The sequence below is a fragment of the Pectinophora gossypiella genome, chromosome 15, assembly GCF_024362695.1.
Source record: "Pectinophora gossypiella chromosome 15, ilPecGoss1.1, whole genome shotgun sequence".
Lineage (NCBI taxonomy): Eukaryota > Metazoa > Arthropoda > Insecta > Lepidoptera > Gelechiidae > Pectinophora > Pectinophora gossypiella.
This window is the reverse complement of record NC_065418.1, coordinates 1,700,393-1,717,639: the sequence shown is the minus strand read 5'-3', so window position 1 is coordinate 1,717,639 and position 17,247 is coordinate 1,700,393. Positions and strand designations below refer to the sequence as shown.

Genomic DNA, 17,247 nt, shown 5'->3' with positions numbered 1-17,247 from the left:
TCCTTGTATTGTAAGTATGCCTTTCACAGTTTCTCTTATGTTATGTGATATATTCATCTACCGACGATCATCAGGAGTGACCATGAGTTTTAAATTATTGTTGACACGTGTCTCTGCCCATCCCATTAGATATTGCGGGCGTGACCGGAGTCTGTGGTTGTCTGCGTAATCTGGATTAGCCAACTAACTTCCTTGTTCGCAATACACCGTGGCCGGTCGAGACCTAGAATGCAAGAATGTAATAATGACTGCAATCCACATCGGAAAGAACACTTCAGAATGCTAAGTGAAAGAAACCTTGACCGCTCCATCTGCAAACGGCTTTTTTAGGGTTCCGAACACTGGCGTACCTTTCCCGAGAATATTCCCTCCTTGGAAACACTAAGGAATGCAATCCCGACTCGAGATCGGTATCTCATCTAGTTCATAAAAAAAAAGTTAGGATGGCTGAAAACGATGAAAACTGCTTGTTTGTGATAGTGAAGTTAATTAAAACAAAATATTTTTTGAGAGAAACATAGGAAGTTTATGTATGTATACATAAACTGCCTATATACATCCCACTGCTGGGCACAGGCCTCCCCTCAATCAACCGGAGGGGGTATGGAGCATACTCCACCACGCTGCTCCACTGCGGGTTGGTGGAGGTATTTTTACGGCTAATAGCCGGGACCCACGGCTTAACGTGCCCTCCGAAGCACGGAATCAACTTATTTTTTCAGACGATCAGGTGATTCGAGCCTGTAAAGTCCTTACCAAACAAAGGTCCCCATCGGGAATCGATCCCGGACCTCCAGATCGTGAGCCTAACGCTCTAACCACTAGACCACGAAGGCTGTTATTGTCAATATAATCGATTATTACGATATAATAATTATGTAGGATATTTAGATTATTTAGCGGCTTAGAAAATAATCAATTATACAGGGTGGCCCAGAAGTTCACGTTCAAAATAAAAAATTGGATAGAAGGGCTCCATAGCTACCAGAAACACCCCCATGTATGTTCAGCGATTATTTACGGTTTAGGAGATATTTTATGAAATACTTATGGATGTTTCTAAAAGCCTATTAAATGGAGCAGTTTTTAGAAATACTTTCAGGGTCCATGACAATCTCATGTGTTTATTATTCTTCGGCGAAATTTTAACAAGTGTAACAATTTTGGTCGAATTCTCACTTTGACTTCCGATAACTTTTTTTTATCTTTGATTTGACTGTTTTTCTCTTTTCACCTAGCGGTACACAACCTTAGGCATGGTTATTAAGTAAAATACAAGAATTATTAAGAAAGGGATAGCGACAAAATTATTATTTTTGAAGTAAGATAGAAAAAAAAGTACAAAATGGGTCATATCTCCTAAACCGTAAATAATCGCTGAACATACATGGGGGATGTTTCTGGTAGCCCCTCTATCCAATTTTTCATTTTGAACGTGAACTTCTGGGCCACCCTGTATATTGACATAGCAACACCAGTTCTATCTAATAGTACTTAATACTAACCAAAGTGTCATTTGTCCACAGTATCAGACATCGGCCATAATATAGTCCAGGATGCGTTCCTCATCGCGGTGGAAGAGCAGGCTCGGCAGCGGCTGCAGCGGCTGTCAGCTCTCAAGCGGATCACGCCCGTCGACATGTCCAAGCTGTCTGTAGAGGTGAGGCTCTCATAGAATCCCTGACCCAGCTCTCTGTAAAGTCCAGTCTCTCTTTATAATAATAAAATAAAAAATAATTTCCACAAAAAAAAAAAAACATTTTACAACAAGTTATAAAATAAGTAAGGAGCAAGTACCAAATTAATAATTTCAAGATAGACTCAAGCTTGTGCTATAGGCATCAGCTACCATCTTGGTGTTACAATAATTTATAAATATATTCGATTTTGGACACAGATTCCTGAAACAAGCTTTGATCTCCAAGAGGGTTTGCATGACAACCACGCCGCGCGCTGCGCGAATTATATCGAGAGCTTTGGCTAATAAACGCAGCGAATACTATCTGATATTAAACAGAGCGACAATTCGACAGTTCAGTACAATTGGCTAGAACAGTTTTCGGATAATTATTTTAAAAATTGCAGACGCTTATTTTATATATCTTAAAATATTTTATTATCTCGATAAAGCTTTATAAATATAATGGAAAAAACATATTTTTCTTGATGTATTTTAAAATTCGCGCGAAAACGTCACGTGACATTTTGGCCAGAGACGTCACATTTCAACAACAAAGAACTGTCAAACAGTGTCACTTGAAACTTGATGGATAACTTTTGTTTATTTTGTGAAATGTGACGTCACACGAAGCTCAATCATGGCCGCCCGTGTTACGGGTCTTGTAATACACAGATAAAAAGTCGCATTCTTATTTTGCATGTTTTTTTCTTTTATACAAGCTTTTATAAGCGTCTGTAATTTTTAAAATACTTATCCGATAAGAACTGTCAAACATCTAAAAACATCACGTGAGGAAACCCACATTCCCGAGAAATGCATTTTCGGAGGTATGTGACGTAACCTGTATTGGGCTGGTTTTCCCTTCGCGGGTTGGACAGACATGCAGTCGCTTCTGTAAAAAACCGGACCTGTCAAATCTTCAGATTGGGTAAGCGGACCCTGTGAAAAACGGGATAATGCTAGGGGGATGACTTATCTGAAAACTGTCAAGTAGTCAATTAAGAAATTATACCACCATTTCCTTGTTTCCAGTTAAACCGAAAAAGACTGCCGCAGCCAGAGAACCGCCAGGACCTGAACGGATACATCGCCAACTCGACTGTCTACGTCACATCGATAAACGAGAACGGCACAATCGAGACAAAACCCACGATATCGTCTCCAAAATCCACCCCCAAATCTTTACAAGCGAAGCCAGCACCGATAATTGCCAACGGCATCGTCAAGGAGGAGATAGCAGAAGAACCAGAGAAACACGAAAAGGATCAAAGTGAGAAAGTGAAAGTGGAAGAAGTGAGAGTGGAGAGTGAAGTGACTAGTGATAAGGACAGTGATGCGTATACCGTTGCGCGTGAGCACCTGAGTAACGGCAGGTGTGAAAAGCTCCTGGGGGAACAGCCAGACCACAGGATCCGTGCCACTGCCATCGTTGAAAACCATAAACTTGCTCCGGGAGACAGGTGAGTCTATTTACTTACTTAAATCGATATTTAAGACGCATAATAACGGGTTCTTACCGCGTTTCAAGCAGGGATATGAATCTCCCGACATTTCGACACTGTTGCAAGTGCCATGATCGTGCTTTAAACGCGGTAAAAACCCGTTATTATGCGTTTTAATTATGATAATAACCGCGTAAACTTAAAACAATGTTATATAAATCAAATCAAATATCCTTTTTTTAGGGTTCCTAACCTCAAAAGGAACCCTTATAGGATAACTTTCTTGTCCGTCCGTCTATCTGTCAACCCCTTTTTCTCAGAAAGGCGTGGAGGTATCAAGGTCTGCGGTGTCTTGAAGCCGTATAAAAATCAAGCTACTATATCAATGCAATCCAAAGATATAAACATTTTTAGCCTTATTTTCAAACATTTCGCGATTACAAACTAGTTACCGATCTAGATCTGCTCATAACCAACAGATGGCAGTAGTGGCAGGGTCAAACACCAAGAACTGAAAAACTCCATTATTTATTTAAGTACAGTCATGAGCAATATAATGTACCCACTTTAGGACTCTGTCGCACTAACATATTTAACATTTAGTGAGACTTACAGTTCAATTTGTCAAAATAGTTAATGTGACATAGTACCAAAGTGTATACAATACATATTAATGCTCGTGACCGTACACATACAGCAAAAAAGAAAAACACACAGCATCATATTATAAAGAATAATTTGGTATAATATTACTTACCAATAGGCTAGTTTCCAACTAGTCAAATCAGTTACTTTTTATTAAACGTCAAAACACGAAATTACTATGGAATTTGTATGAAACAGCACACTGGAACGTCACAGAAAAACGTGATAAAATGTCGCTTTTTCATACAAATTCCATAGTAATATCGTGTTTTGATGTTTAATAAAAAGTAACTGATTTGACTAGTTGGAAACTACACTATTACACGCGTACACAAAGCGTTTACCGCAATTAAAAACAATGATATACATACTAAACTATATTAAACTAATTATACTAAGAATATTATATTACTTAACACAATTTACATAACAAATTTTAATCGCGATAAGGACAACCAAAGTGTTTTGACAGATAATTGCTTACCCGAGAATCGAACTGGGGCCCTTTAAGCAGGCAGCGGAACTGAACTAATGGTAAAATTAAAACAAAACATCCTTCGTAAACTTATCATTTGTCGCCACTGCTCCGGGCAAATGGGTTCTATCCGCTGCGAATAAAAACTTAACATGATATTGAAGCTGTAAAAAAGAATCGAACACATACCACAATCATGCGCAGTAGGGTTGACAACTTCTGTCTGTGTGAGGAACGAAGCTGAACGATTATTTTTTTTCAATTTGATTAACTATACTTACGAAGTAGTCTTCTCGCCTGCCCGTTATCGGCTAAGGCGAGGAAACTATATACAGGGTGTTAGTGACATCGTAACGAAAACTTTGAGGGATCATTCGAGCCATGATTCTGAATTGATATCAAGTGGAATTTCCCGTCGCAAAAGTATGGAACGGAAAATAATTTTAAAAAAGCACTAAAATGATCATGACTTTTCCGAAAAGAAATTCCACTTGATATCGACTCAGAATCATGGTTTGAATCATCCCCTTCAGTATTCATTACAGTGTCACTAACACCCATACCTATATGGCTACTTGTATGGCTACTGTATGAAGTTGTACGGGGTGTAAGTGACATCGTAACGAATACTGAGAGGGATGATTCAGCTGATTATTCTGAGTTAATATCAAGTGGAATTTTCCATCGCAAAAGTATAAAATTGAAAATAATTTCAAAAAACTAAAAAAGAACATGAAATTTGCGACGGAAAATTCCACTTGATATTAACTCAGAATCATGGTCTGAATCATCCCCCTGAGTATTCGTTACGATGTCACTAACACCCTGTATATTGGTTGATGTCGCTTTGGGCCGTAGAGAATAATCTTAAATGTTATATTTAATTTCATTTGTATAAGTAAGTATGACATATTTGTAAGCACCTATGAGGGTGACATATTCTATTTAGAAAAAACCAAAAGAAAAAAAAACATCTGTCTGTCAAGAAATAATGTATGTAACATTAAGGTCCTCGAAGCCTAATCCTCGAACTGGCTTTTTCCTCGCGCAGCGTATTTCACTTGCGGTCCAGAAAGGCAACACTGCAAGTATAATTGGTACGTTCGGGCGGGGCTCGCTTTCTGGAAGACCGGGTGAGAGCCTTCAGCGCTCCCCATTTCTCCGGCCAAGTAGTTAACGCCATCTGCGGCATATCTACAATAAGTACATACATACATCACGCCTATTTCCCACCGGGGTAAGCAGATACTATATTCCATTGCTTCGATCCTGACACACTTCTCTTGGTCAATAAATCGTAAAATCTACAATAAGTCACGTAAAAAAAAAGCTTTCTGGAAGGCTTTTTGACGCCTGATATGGTTTACTATACCCGGTGTTAGTGAGATCGTAACGAATACTGAGGGGGATGATTCAGACCATGATTCTGAGTTAATATCAAGTGGAATTTTCTGTCGGTTTGGTTGGCGAGCTGATTGGCTGCATCTATGGCTAGAAGACCGGTGCTCGGAGCTAGGAGCTCGGTGGCGCAGCGGTAAACGCGCTCGGTCTGCGATTGTTGAAGTTAAGCAACTTTCGCAAAGGCCGGTCATAGGATGGGTGACCACAAAAAAAAAGTTTTCATCTCGAGCTCCTCCGTGCTTCGGAAGGCACGTTAAGCCGTTGGTCCCGGCTGCATTAGCATTCGTTAATAACCATCAATCCGCACTGGGCCCGCGTGATGGTTTAAGGCCCGATCTCCCTATCCATCCATAGGGAAGGCCCGTGCCCCAGCATTGGGGACATTAATGGGCTGATGATGATAATGATGATGGCTAGAAGTCCCAACAGCGCAGGCGTGATGCTACCTTATGTTATTGGCAACCTTAGTAAAGTAACTGTGCTCCGATTAAGAACCAGTTTATTTTCCTGTCCGGTGAGCGAGCAGCGTCGCGTGGCGTTACTAGTCATTATGACAGCTACCTGGCAATTACAGCACATGAGCCGGCGCAGGAGACTCTAGTACTTATCTGATAAACTTCAACGTCTTTGTGCCATCTCTTTAAGACAAATTAGGCCTCAGTCATATCCCGGACACGTCATACAAAAAAAACCTTGTTTTACACAGATACTACACATTGACGTTATCGTACACGCGCATCTGTGTGTGTGACGTTGAACGCCATACGATTGAAGACTAAAGTTAGACGTCTGGGGTCTAATTATGACCCAAATAAATACCGTACGGGTTGAGCTAAATAAAACCGTTTAAGTAATAAATTAAACCACAAATTACTTAGATTTGAAACTAGCGTGTCCATCGCGAGGTTTTGCTAACAAAAATCACATTCGAATGTGATTTTTCAATAAGGCGCTTACGCGGTGTTCACTCTTTCATTGGCCTTATACGTCTGTTTCAGACGATTTATGACGTCATTGCCTCGAAGAAATGCACTTTCTTTCATGGCTGTGCAAGCCAATCCTAGAGCGGCAAACTCTACCGCACACTCTGCAGGAGAAGTCTCCAACTGGTGGATTGTTGTCGGTTTGATGGCGTTTCATTCTCCTGCTCGCCAGTGTGTCAAACCAGGTGTGATCATGAGTGTCGCGTCCATCGAGCACACGCTTCTTCCACAGGGCTCGATCATCGGCGAGCTCCCTCATGCCTCGTGGTAAATTCCAAATGAGCTCATCGTCTCTTTTGCCGCAATCTTTTCAATAAGGCGCTTACGCGGTGTTCACTATAAGGCATTTTTTTTTTTTTTTTGACGTGACTTATTGTAGATTTGCCGCAGATGGCATTAACTACTTGGCCGGACAAATGGGGAGCGCTGAAGGCTCTCACCCGGTAACACTATAAGGCACGATATTCGTCCATTATACGTAATACACGTGTATTTATATGTACTTGTACCATCATTCGAACACGTACAAAGGCCGCGCCTTTACATCAGCATACTGATACTGCAGGTACTATAGATGTTTGTTTACTATAACATGCATTCCATAGTTATCTGGCAAGCGGTACTACTCTGGTAGTTACGACCTGTGCCGTGTTTAGGGGCCGTCCATTAATTATGTGATTTTTTTTAGACATTTTTAACCCCCCCTTGGTGATACATGGTGAGGTTCAAGGCTACCCCCCCCCTATCCTATATCACGTGTATTTTTTAGTACCTTACAAAAATAATTCCACGAAACGCCGCTCTTTTCGGTTCAGTATCGCGCGTTTGCCGAAAAAATAAATACTCGTGATATACATATTAATACACCCTCCCCCCTTATGATATTTCGTGACTTTTTTTCATGGACCCCTCCCCCCCTCTCGAGGCTCGCATGATTAATGGACGGCCCCTTATCAAAACTTACAAGTCTACACGTTCACAAGCTACAAGTGACTCACAAGGACGTGTAATTACGTTTATCAAAAAAAGTAGACGGATTTTTTGACAGGGCACTGTGCCGGCTTACAAGCCCTGTATTACAAGTTTACTTGTAAAAGTTTTCATTATTACAAGAATGTGTTTAATTGTTTATCAAAACTACGCATGTAAATTACATGTAACAAGTGTCAATATTTAAGAGATTTAAGAAGATTTTGACAGGTGCTGTATTTTTACAGTAGCGATTGCTTGTCTCACCTTCCAACCAGCCATGTATTAGGTTAGGTTCTCCTCTCGTGTGGGTTGAAAGGCGGATTACCAACCTCATCAGCCCTGGTGTAAGGGTTACTATTGAGCTGCCAAAGGCCCGTAACATGACTCATCTAACGACTACATACTTACATCAGTAAGTAGTAACCGGGATCAACGGCTTAACGTGCCTTCCGAAGCATCTTACTTTCGGACAATCTGGTGATCAGCCTGTAATGTCCTAACCAAGCTAGGGACCACAAAGTAATTTTTGTGATACGTCCCCACCGGGAATCGAACCCAGGACCTCCGGATGGTGAGCTCAACGCTCAACCACTGGACCACGGGGGGCGTTTTTGAATACCGGTGGGCAATTTTTTTAATCAAGGTGGGGACATATCACAAAAATCACTTTGTGATACCTAGTCTGGTTACAGGCTGATCACCTGATTGTCCAAAAAGTAAGATGATCCGTTGCCGTTAAAGCCGTTGGTCCCGGTTACTAAGAAAGTAAAGAAAGAAAGAAAGAAAGTATTTATTATTAGAGGACGTCACAGTAACAATACAAACACAGTAGTACTACTTACTGATGTTAACCATACCGGATCAAACCATATCTCACATAGTGAACGAGTGCCCTCTGCACCAGTAGGGTGGTATAGCCGAGCTGCATTGTGTGACGGATGCAGCAGAGACTTGGTTAAGGGAGCTTAAGCTGGATATTTGATCCACGCAGGATATTATATTTTTTGTCTGCCATACGCAATAATAATAATGTAAATAAGTAGCCATTACATGAGCCGTGTCAGGGGCCTTTGGCGGCTCAATAATAACTCTGACACCAGGGTTGGTAGGTTGGTCACCTCACAACCCACACGATAAAAGAAGATTACGAAGGCCGCAAGTTGTCTTCAGACAACTTTTCTTTCTCTATTGGCCCCGCTAGGGCTTTCGAATTCACGACCGTAAGGGTATTAATTATTTACAGTTCGAGTAAAAGTACTTTCGCTAGCCAAGTGGTGAATGTTGGGGGCAAAACTACAATCAAAGACAACTTTCAACAGTAAGCATAGGGTCTTTTTTATGAAGAGGAGGTAAATCTTGCAACTGTTTTTTTGTTTTGATAGACTTTTTTTTTTTTTTTTTTTTTTAATTAAGATGGGTTTGCACTTTCCAAGTAAAAGTCCCTCATCATCATCATCAAGAGCCCTCAGCGCTCCCTATTTGTCCGGCCAAGTAGTTAATGCTATTCGCGGTAAATCTACAATATATTTCAGGGTCACGGGGTCACAAAAAAAAATTGTCTTATTGGTGTTGTTGTGTGGTTGTTGTGCTTATGTTTTATTCGTATGTTTATGTCCTTTGTATATGTTGTTGTGCAATAAAGTATTATTGATTGATTGATTGTGGTCTGCCTACCCCAATAAGGATACCAGCGTGGCCATAATGTAATGAGTAGTGTTTTATTTATAAATTTGTATTCAGATTGACATTGGATTTGTTGAAGATCGTGACATGAATTTAGATTCGCCATTCCATTCGATGTGCCACGGGCCACGACCGGAAATTATCATCCCAACGTTTCATTTTTTTATTGTTTTTTCCATAAACGAACTTTACTTAGAAATCCTATAAAAAGTTAGTCATGTTATTACGTCTGTATCCCCGATGGGGTAGGTAGAAGTGTGATAGTGAGTCTTCTTCTTATCATGTGGGTTGTGAGGTGGAATGCCAACCTCATCAACCCTGGTGTCAGCGTTATGATTGAGCCGCCAAAGGCCCCTGACATGGCTCATGTAACGATTACTCACTTACATCAGTAATTAGTAACCGGGACCAACGGCTTAACGTGCCTTCCGAAGCACGGATCATCTTACTTTCGGTCAATCAGGTGATCAGCCTGTAATGTCCTAATCAAACTAGGGATCACAAACTGATTTTTGTGATATGTTCCCACCGGGATTCGAACCTGGGGCCTCCGGATCGTGAGTCCAACGTTCAACCACTGGACCACAGAGGGCGTTAAGTGTCCGCTATAGTGAGTGATATACAGGGTGGCCCAGAAGTTCAGGTTCAAAATAAAAAATTAGATAGAGGGGCTCATTAGCTACCAGAAACACCCCCATGTATGTTCAGCATTTATTTACGGTTTAGGAGATATGACCCATTTTGTACCTTTTTCTAGATTTTCTACCTTACTTCAGAAATAATCATTTTGTCGCTATCCCTTTCTTAATAATTATTTTATTTTACTTCACAACTATGCCTAAGGCTGTGTACCGCTCAATCAAAGATAAATCAAAGTCAAATCAAGTATAAAAAAAAGTTATCGGAAGTCAAAGTAAGAATTCGACCAAAATTGTTACAGTTGTTAAAACTTCGCCGAAGAATAATAAACACATGAGATTGTCATGGACCCTGAAAGTATTTCTAAAAACTGCTCCATTTAATAGGCTTTTAGAAACATCTAAAAAAAGTACCCTTAATACGGGCAAAAAACTAAGTAATTTGACCTCAAAGATTGCAAGACAGACAGATTTGAAGGAAAATTTGACATTCTCATACAATGTAGCTGCTTCTTTCTAACGTTGTTAAAGGTGCTCAAAGACACATTTTCAGTTAAAAGTAAATAAAAATCACGCTTATAATCGCTAACAGGGTAGACATAGCAACAATCCAAAGACAAAACTTGCAGTCACTTTTGGTATTCGTATTTTAATGAAGGTACATAGATTTCAAGGAAAAAGTTATCCCCAAACACTGTTGGTGATTCATACTATTGGATACTAAAATAAAATCTGTCTTTGAGCACCTTTAACAACGTTAGAAAGAAGCAGCTACATTGTATGAGAATGTCAAATTTTCCTTCAAATCTGTCTGTCTTGCAATCTTTCGAGGGCTAATTACTTAGTTTTATGCCCTTATTAAGGGTACTTTTTTTGGATGTTTCTAAAAGCCTATTAAATGGAGCAGTTTTTAGAAATACTTTCAGGGTCCATGATAATCTCATGTGTTTATTATTCTTCGGCGAAGTATTAACAACTGTAACAATTTTGGTCGAATTCTCACTTTGACTTCCGATAACTTTTTTTTTATCTTTGATTTGACTTTGATTTATCTTTGATTGAGCGGTACACAGCCTTAGGCATAGTTGTGAAGTAAAATAAAATAATTATTAAGAAAGGGATAGCGACAAAATGATTATTTCTGAAGTAAGGTAGAAAATCTAGAAAAAGGTACAAAATGGGTCATATCTCCTAAACCGTAAATAATTGCTGAACATACATGGGGGTGTTTCTGGTAGCTAATGAGCCCCTCTATCTAATTTTTCATTTTGAACCTGAACTTCTGGGCCACCCTGTATATGCAATCCTCGTCAACCATGTTTAAAAGTTTAAATCCCCTCCGCCTACCCCTCTAGGGATTCAGGCGTGATGGTACATTATGTTTTTCTCAAGTCCTCTATAGCACGTCATTTCATTGTTCTTGTACTAGGAACGTTAATGCAGTAACTTTCTTAGTAAAGAAACAATGTACAGTCATGAGCAATATAATGTACCCACTTTAGGACTCTGTCGCACTAACATATTTGACATTTAGTGAGACTTACAGTTCAATTTGTCAAAAAAGTTAATGTGACATGGTACCAAAGTGTGCATATTAATGCTCGTGACCGTACAGATTTAAGTGATAATTACCTATTTTCTAATTGCTCGGGAACCTTATTTTAAAAAAATGGTGTACAATTTTTTGTTAGTCGCAAATAGTCCGTCTACCAAATTTCAACTTTCTACCTTGAGAATTGCGAAATGCTCCATACAAACTTCCACTCCTCATTTTAGGGAAGTGGGGGATTATAAAGAGACAAGAAGTATCCTATGTCACTCTCCATACCTTCAACTATGTCCACATAAAAAAATACGTCAATTCGTCGCTCCGTTTTGCCGTGAAAGGCGGACTAAGAAACAGACAAACACGTATACTTTCCAATTAATAATATTAGCACTTATGGATTTATCACGATACATAGTTTAAATTTTTGTAATTTTTTACCATACAAATTTTCATTTATTTGTAATTTATTACCATACATTATTTTAATTTCTTTGTAACTTTTACTTCTTGCAATACGGGTAAATGTACCTGTTCGTGTTGATATAATCTGTGGATGTACACACTTGACTGGGAAACACTTGTTTGAAAAAATTGTAAATGGGTAGGGTCAATATAGGGTAGGGGAACTAGTGTTGTGCTTTATACGGGACTTCCAGTATTTTTTATTGCGCTAATGTTATTTTTTGAAGCAACAGAGGTATGTTAGATTCAAAGTAAATGCAATTTAATACTCTCTGCTTTTCGTGTGGGAAATAGGCGTGAGTTTATGTATGTTACGTTAATTTTTAGTGAACCGTTTTGTTCCACCATAGGACAATGCGACGCGGGAAAGGGTTCCATCGATATGTGGACGACATTTCTCCTCTTCGAACCAATAGATTCGCTTCCTTCTTCATTATGCGAACTGCTAATGAATGGACTTCTCTTCCACCGCTGTTCCCCGATAAATATAATTTGGGATTTTCAAGGCAAGAGTGAATAGACACTATTTCAGTTTACGTGCTGCACCTTAGAATACATAGCTGCTTAAGACCAGGATGGATTGAGGTCAAATGTGTCGGGAATTAAGAACGCACCCATTATTATTAGCCTATTTTTATATAATAAATACGTTCGCGCGTTTTTGTCCCTAAAACAAACAAGACTTCTTATTTTCCTATTTAAATATCAACAAAATACACTATTTTTTTTTAATAATTAATTTTATTATTGCTTATATTACTTCACGCCCCTAAATGGGAGAGCCATAAGCGATCAGAGGACTTCTTGGAACCAAGGTCAAAATAAGTACGTATCTATGTAGATAGATAATTTATATATAATGATTAATAATGTGCAATAGCTAGTACAAACTTAGTATAAAAGAGTAACTACCTAATTACATCTATACTTATATTTAATGTAACTGTTCTTATGTTAATTTTGTTTTATTTTTTATTTTCCGACATAATAATCATGCCTATTTTAACGAAAAATAACCCGTCCCGTATTTGCAGTTACCTGGTCCCGCAAAAGTACCTTGCTGTGGTAACACTAGGAGGGTAGCGATACCTGTGCGCGCGACCGAGACCCGTTTTTGCTGTCCCTTTCCCACGCACTCAAGCGCAAGGTTGCGCGTTCTTCCCATTTTAGAATTTTTTAAAATTACCTGCCGCGCGGACGTGTTTTTAAGTTTCTTTTTTTTATTGCAGTTAAGTGAATGTTTTGAATACCTGTGTGAAACGTTGTGTTTTGTAAATCTTAGTGCTGTGTTCTGTGTCATGTGAACGGTTGAAACCCACCAGCTATGCACTACAAGCAGCTATTTAAAAGGTAACTTGGATTGAAGCGTACCGTTTGAACAAGTGTTGTTTTCAATAATGTTATTTGCTTTATTGTGTTGCGTGGTTCGTTCTGAGCAATTCTAAGTAATTTGCCATGTCCTAGTTTCGGAATCATTTCTCTATTAAAGTAATGATAGTAATAAAGTCGGAATACTTTTAAGCGTCGCTTCTCAGAATTGGTTCCAGTAGTTAAGAGTTGAAAGCTATGAGTTTATGAGGCGAAGACGTTACTTTCAAAATCACCACGACACTAACTAGTAAGGTCTCCTTCTATCGTGTGGGCTGTGAGGTGAATTACCAACCTCATCAACCCTGGTATCAGGGTCATTATTGAGCCGCCAATGGTCCCTGACATGGCTCATGTAACGACTACTTACATCAGTAAGTAGTAACCGGAATCAACGGATTAACGTGCCTTTCGAAGCGCGGATCATCTTGCTTGTTGGACAATTAGGTGAACAGTCTGTAATGTCCTAACCAAACTAGGGATCACAAAGTGATTTTTGTGATATGTTCCCAACGGTATTCGAACCCGGGACCTCCGGATCGTGAGCCCAACGCTCAACCACTAGACCGCGGAGACCGTAGTGAAGTGCCTAGTCGTAACTGTAGATATGATAACCTACCTACCTAACCTCTCGTGTCGTATCTACGTAATAATTGTAAAGTTTTAAGATGAGTGTAGGCACCACGTACTTATCGGAAATAGTATTAGACATAAATAACATAAAATGTAAATATTACTGGCAGACCCCGCACTAAGGAAACACTGTATCGCGGAGGTTCTGAACATTTGTTATTAGCAACACTTTTAAAAGAGTAGAAGGTATATAACCTACCTACTTAGTTTTGCAGGCCAGTGTATTCAAAACGACAGTAACTCTCTCTCTCTTTATTTAAGAGCTGCGCTCTTGTCGGTGGAGTAATTGCCATTCCTCTCTTCATCCCGCCAAATCCTTAACCTCCTGATACGACATGACCTGCACCTTCTCTTTTATTTGTTTCACAAATGTTCTCCTAGGTCTACCCCTTCCTCTCGTCCCTTCAATTTTTCCTTCTATGATGTTTGTTATAAATGAATCGTGTCGTATCAGGTGGCCAATCATATTTCCTCTCCGGTTCTCTATAGTCTTCATTATGGTTCTCGTTTCTTCAACTCTTTATCATTTGACACCATTTCAGTCCAGCACCTACAGTAGGACAGTACCTACTTACTTCATAATTAAATATACATTCTGTCATAAGTAGATGTGTATTCTTAAAGGTATAGAACAGTTCTTACATTTTACAATGGTGATGAATAACGAGACAGTAATTACGGGACAAGGCCGCTATTAAATGTTGACCGTCATAATGATTAAGCCTTAATTATAAGCCACAATGATGCTTTAAGAAAAACTCAAGTTTTTCATCATTATCTTTGGGTAAGGTCGTCTGCAAATAACTCGAATTTTGTGGACTAACTGTGCGGGTAACGTGAATATACAAGGTGTTAGTGACATCGTAACGAATACTAAGGGGGATGATTCAGACCATGATTCCTGAGGTCATATCAAGTGGAATTTTCCGTCGCAAAATTCATGATTATGTTTTAGTTTCTTTTTTATATTTTCAATTCTATACTTTTGCGATAGAAAATTCCACTTGATATGACCTCAGAATCACACAGGTACATACAGGTAGCCATACAAGTAGGTATGAGTATGTGACACCGTAACGAATACTGAGGGAACCCCCCCAACCCGCTCAGTATTCGTTATGATGTCACTAACACCCTGTAGTATATAAAATATTCTCATGTTTTTTTACTTAAAACTTCAACTTCGTCCAAAGAACTTCACTATGTAAGCTAAAACTACCTATAATAAAATTAGAATGCACACAGACCCTTGTACAAAATAAACTAGACCAATAGCTTAATATATTAAAAAAACAAAACCTAAAAAGATTAAAAGTCATCGGGATTAGAACTCGGGTTTCTCGTACCGCTGCCAGCTACTGTAACCACACGTATTGAATAGATGTATATAAAAAAAAAGGTAAAACCCGGTAACCCGGTACGGTGTAAAAGTTTCTCATTAAAACTTAATGATTTCATTAGTTTATAATATAACCTATTTTGATATAATATCTGTCTATCTATAAATATACAATTATACAATTTTTAATATCTATACAATTTTTAAATATGTTTTTGTTTGTTCTATTTGGAAGCTTGTGCGTAATTGGCCTCAATAACTTTGTTTGTACTGTACCTACTTAAATATTTAAGGTTTTACCTCAATAAATACGAATAAATTAAATAGAACTAGTGAACTATGTTAACTATTGGCATAGAATAAGGAATAATACTACGTATAGAACGGCAACTCTCCGCTCCCCACCAGCGGCTGAGCTAGGTTTACCTCACCCCCCTTCGAGTATAGTTTAGTCTGCAATCGTATGACGTCAGACGTCACACACACAGAAGCACGTGTACGATAACGTCAATGTGTAGTGTCTGTGTAAAACGAGGTGTTTTGTATGGAGTGTCACGGGTGTGCTCTTGGTTCCAACGATGTTTACTTTACAAGCAAAACTTCACAAATCAAAATACCACCATCAAAAATTACTCACAAATTAATTTTACGGTTAAAAGTTTATGGAATCAGTAACGTCCTAAACCGACAAAGAACTAAAAAGAAAAATAAAACCGTTCCCGCGTGCCATTGTAATCGAAGTACCCAAAAATGTAATAAAAAAATAACCGGTAGAAAACCCGGTTCCGACAATGACGTCATCGAAGGTTACCGCTTTTTTTCTTTTTGGATTCATTGTCTCAGTTGACTGTTTTAGAATATCCCATCAATTTTGAATTGCAATTCTATTTTATGCTTTTAATTTTATTGCTATCTTTCCGTCGATTATTGCTTTTAAAATTTTACAGCCTGCTTTTTTATGTAGTTTTTTTTGCATCTTTCCTTTTTGGTGTAGAAAGTGTAAGTAGCGAAAAAAGGAATATGTCTGTAGTAAATCCGATGGAATGATGTCGTGGTTCCGGCTGACCTTTCCTATAAGATTTTCCAACAATTTCCACGCTAGTTGGGAAGCGAAAGCTGGCAACAACGTAGCGAAACATTATACTCCTGTTTTAAGACCTCTACACGTCTATACGTTCACAATATTGGAAAGTTCCAACTTCACTAAACTTGTAACCACTTAGCGGTAAGTGGAAGGTTAATAAGTGTTTCGAGGTAAAAATTCCTGGGCACTTTGTGGGCTTAATCGGCTAACAGCTTCAGATAAGCGATAAGCTTCCTTTAGCGCTTGGTTCGTTGTTTCTCCAGTCGAGTGTTCTATTAGTTACAACGTGTAAACCAAAAACAAACGTGAACAGTAAGGTTATTTTTAACTGACGAACTTATAAAAAAAGAATAAAAAATAAAAAAAATCATTTATGTTCAGACTACAGTCCATAGATATGTTAGTATAATTAACTTACATGCTATGTTAGTAATGGGTGAATATCAATTTGCCAAGTTTGGTGGCGAACTGTCATATATTTTTTTCGTGAAAAATTGGGTTTTTCATGAAAAAATAATATGAAATTTCGCCACCAAACTTGAAATTTTGATATTCACCCTAATGAGGTAATAAAGTAATGTAGATAATAAAATAAACAGATGGGCAAGCTCACCGTGCGCGCGGGCGCAACACGTTAAAGTGATAGAAATAACTTTTATTGAGCTTAAAACTTTTACAATCAAAACCGTCGTGTACTAGGTTCATACATAAACTTACGCCCGTAATCCCTAATGGGGTGGGCAGAGCCACAAGTAATCAAAGACAACTTGCAGCCACTGTTGATACGAAGTCCAAAGATGGATATGATGAACCTTACGGTGATAAGGGATCAGCCTATCGCCCATAACATTAGTCCATCATGTTAGAGGACACAATCCCTCTGTCGGTTTTT

General features: G+C 38.8%; 1 protein-coding gene across 3 annotated transcripts in view; it reads left to right on the top strand.

Annotated features, from left to right (window-relative positions):
• The window catches only part of LOC126373074 (protein PALS1), a 130,995-nt gene that overhangs the window by 8,881 nt on the left and 104,867 nt on the right, over window positions 1-17,247 (top strand). For 2 of the 3 annotated variants that reach the window (XM_050019049.1, XM_050019052.1), the window contains exons 2-3: window positions 1,527-1,660; window positions 2,714-3,141. In XM_050019049.1, the coding sequence (XP_049875006.1) occupies window positions 1,640-1,660; window positions 2,714-3,141 (449 nt within the window). In that variant the 5' untranslated portion in view covers window positions 1,527-1,639. Of the gene's footprint in view, window positions 1-1,526; window positions 1,661-2,713; window positions 3,142-13,076; window positions 13,282-17,247 lie in introns of those variants that run through there. The other variant, XM_050019050.1, reaches the window with a different exon arrangement.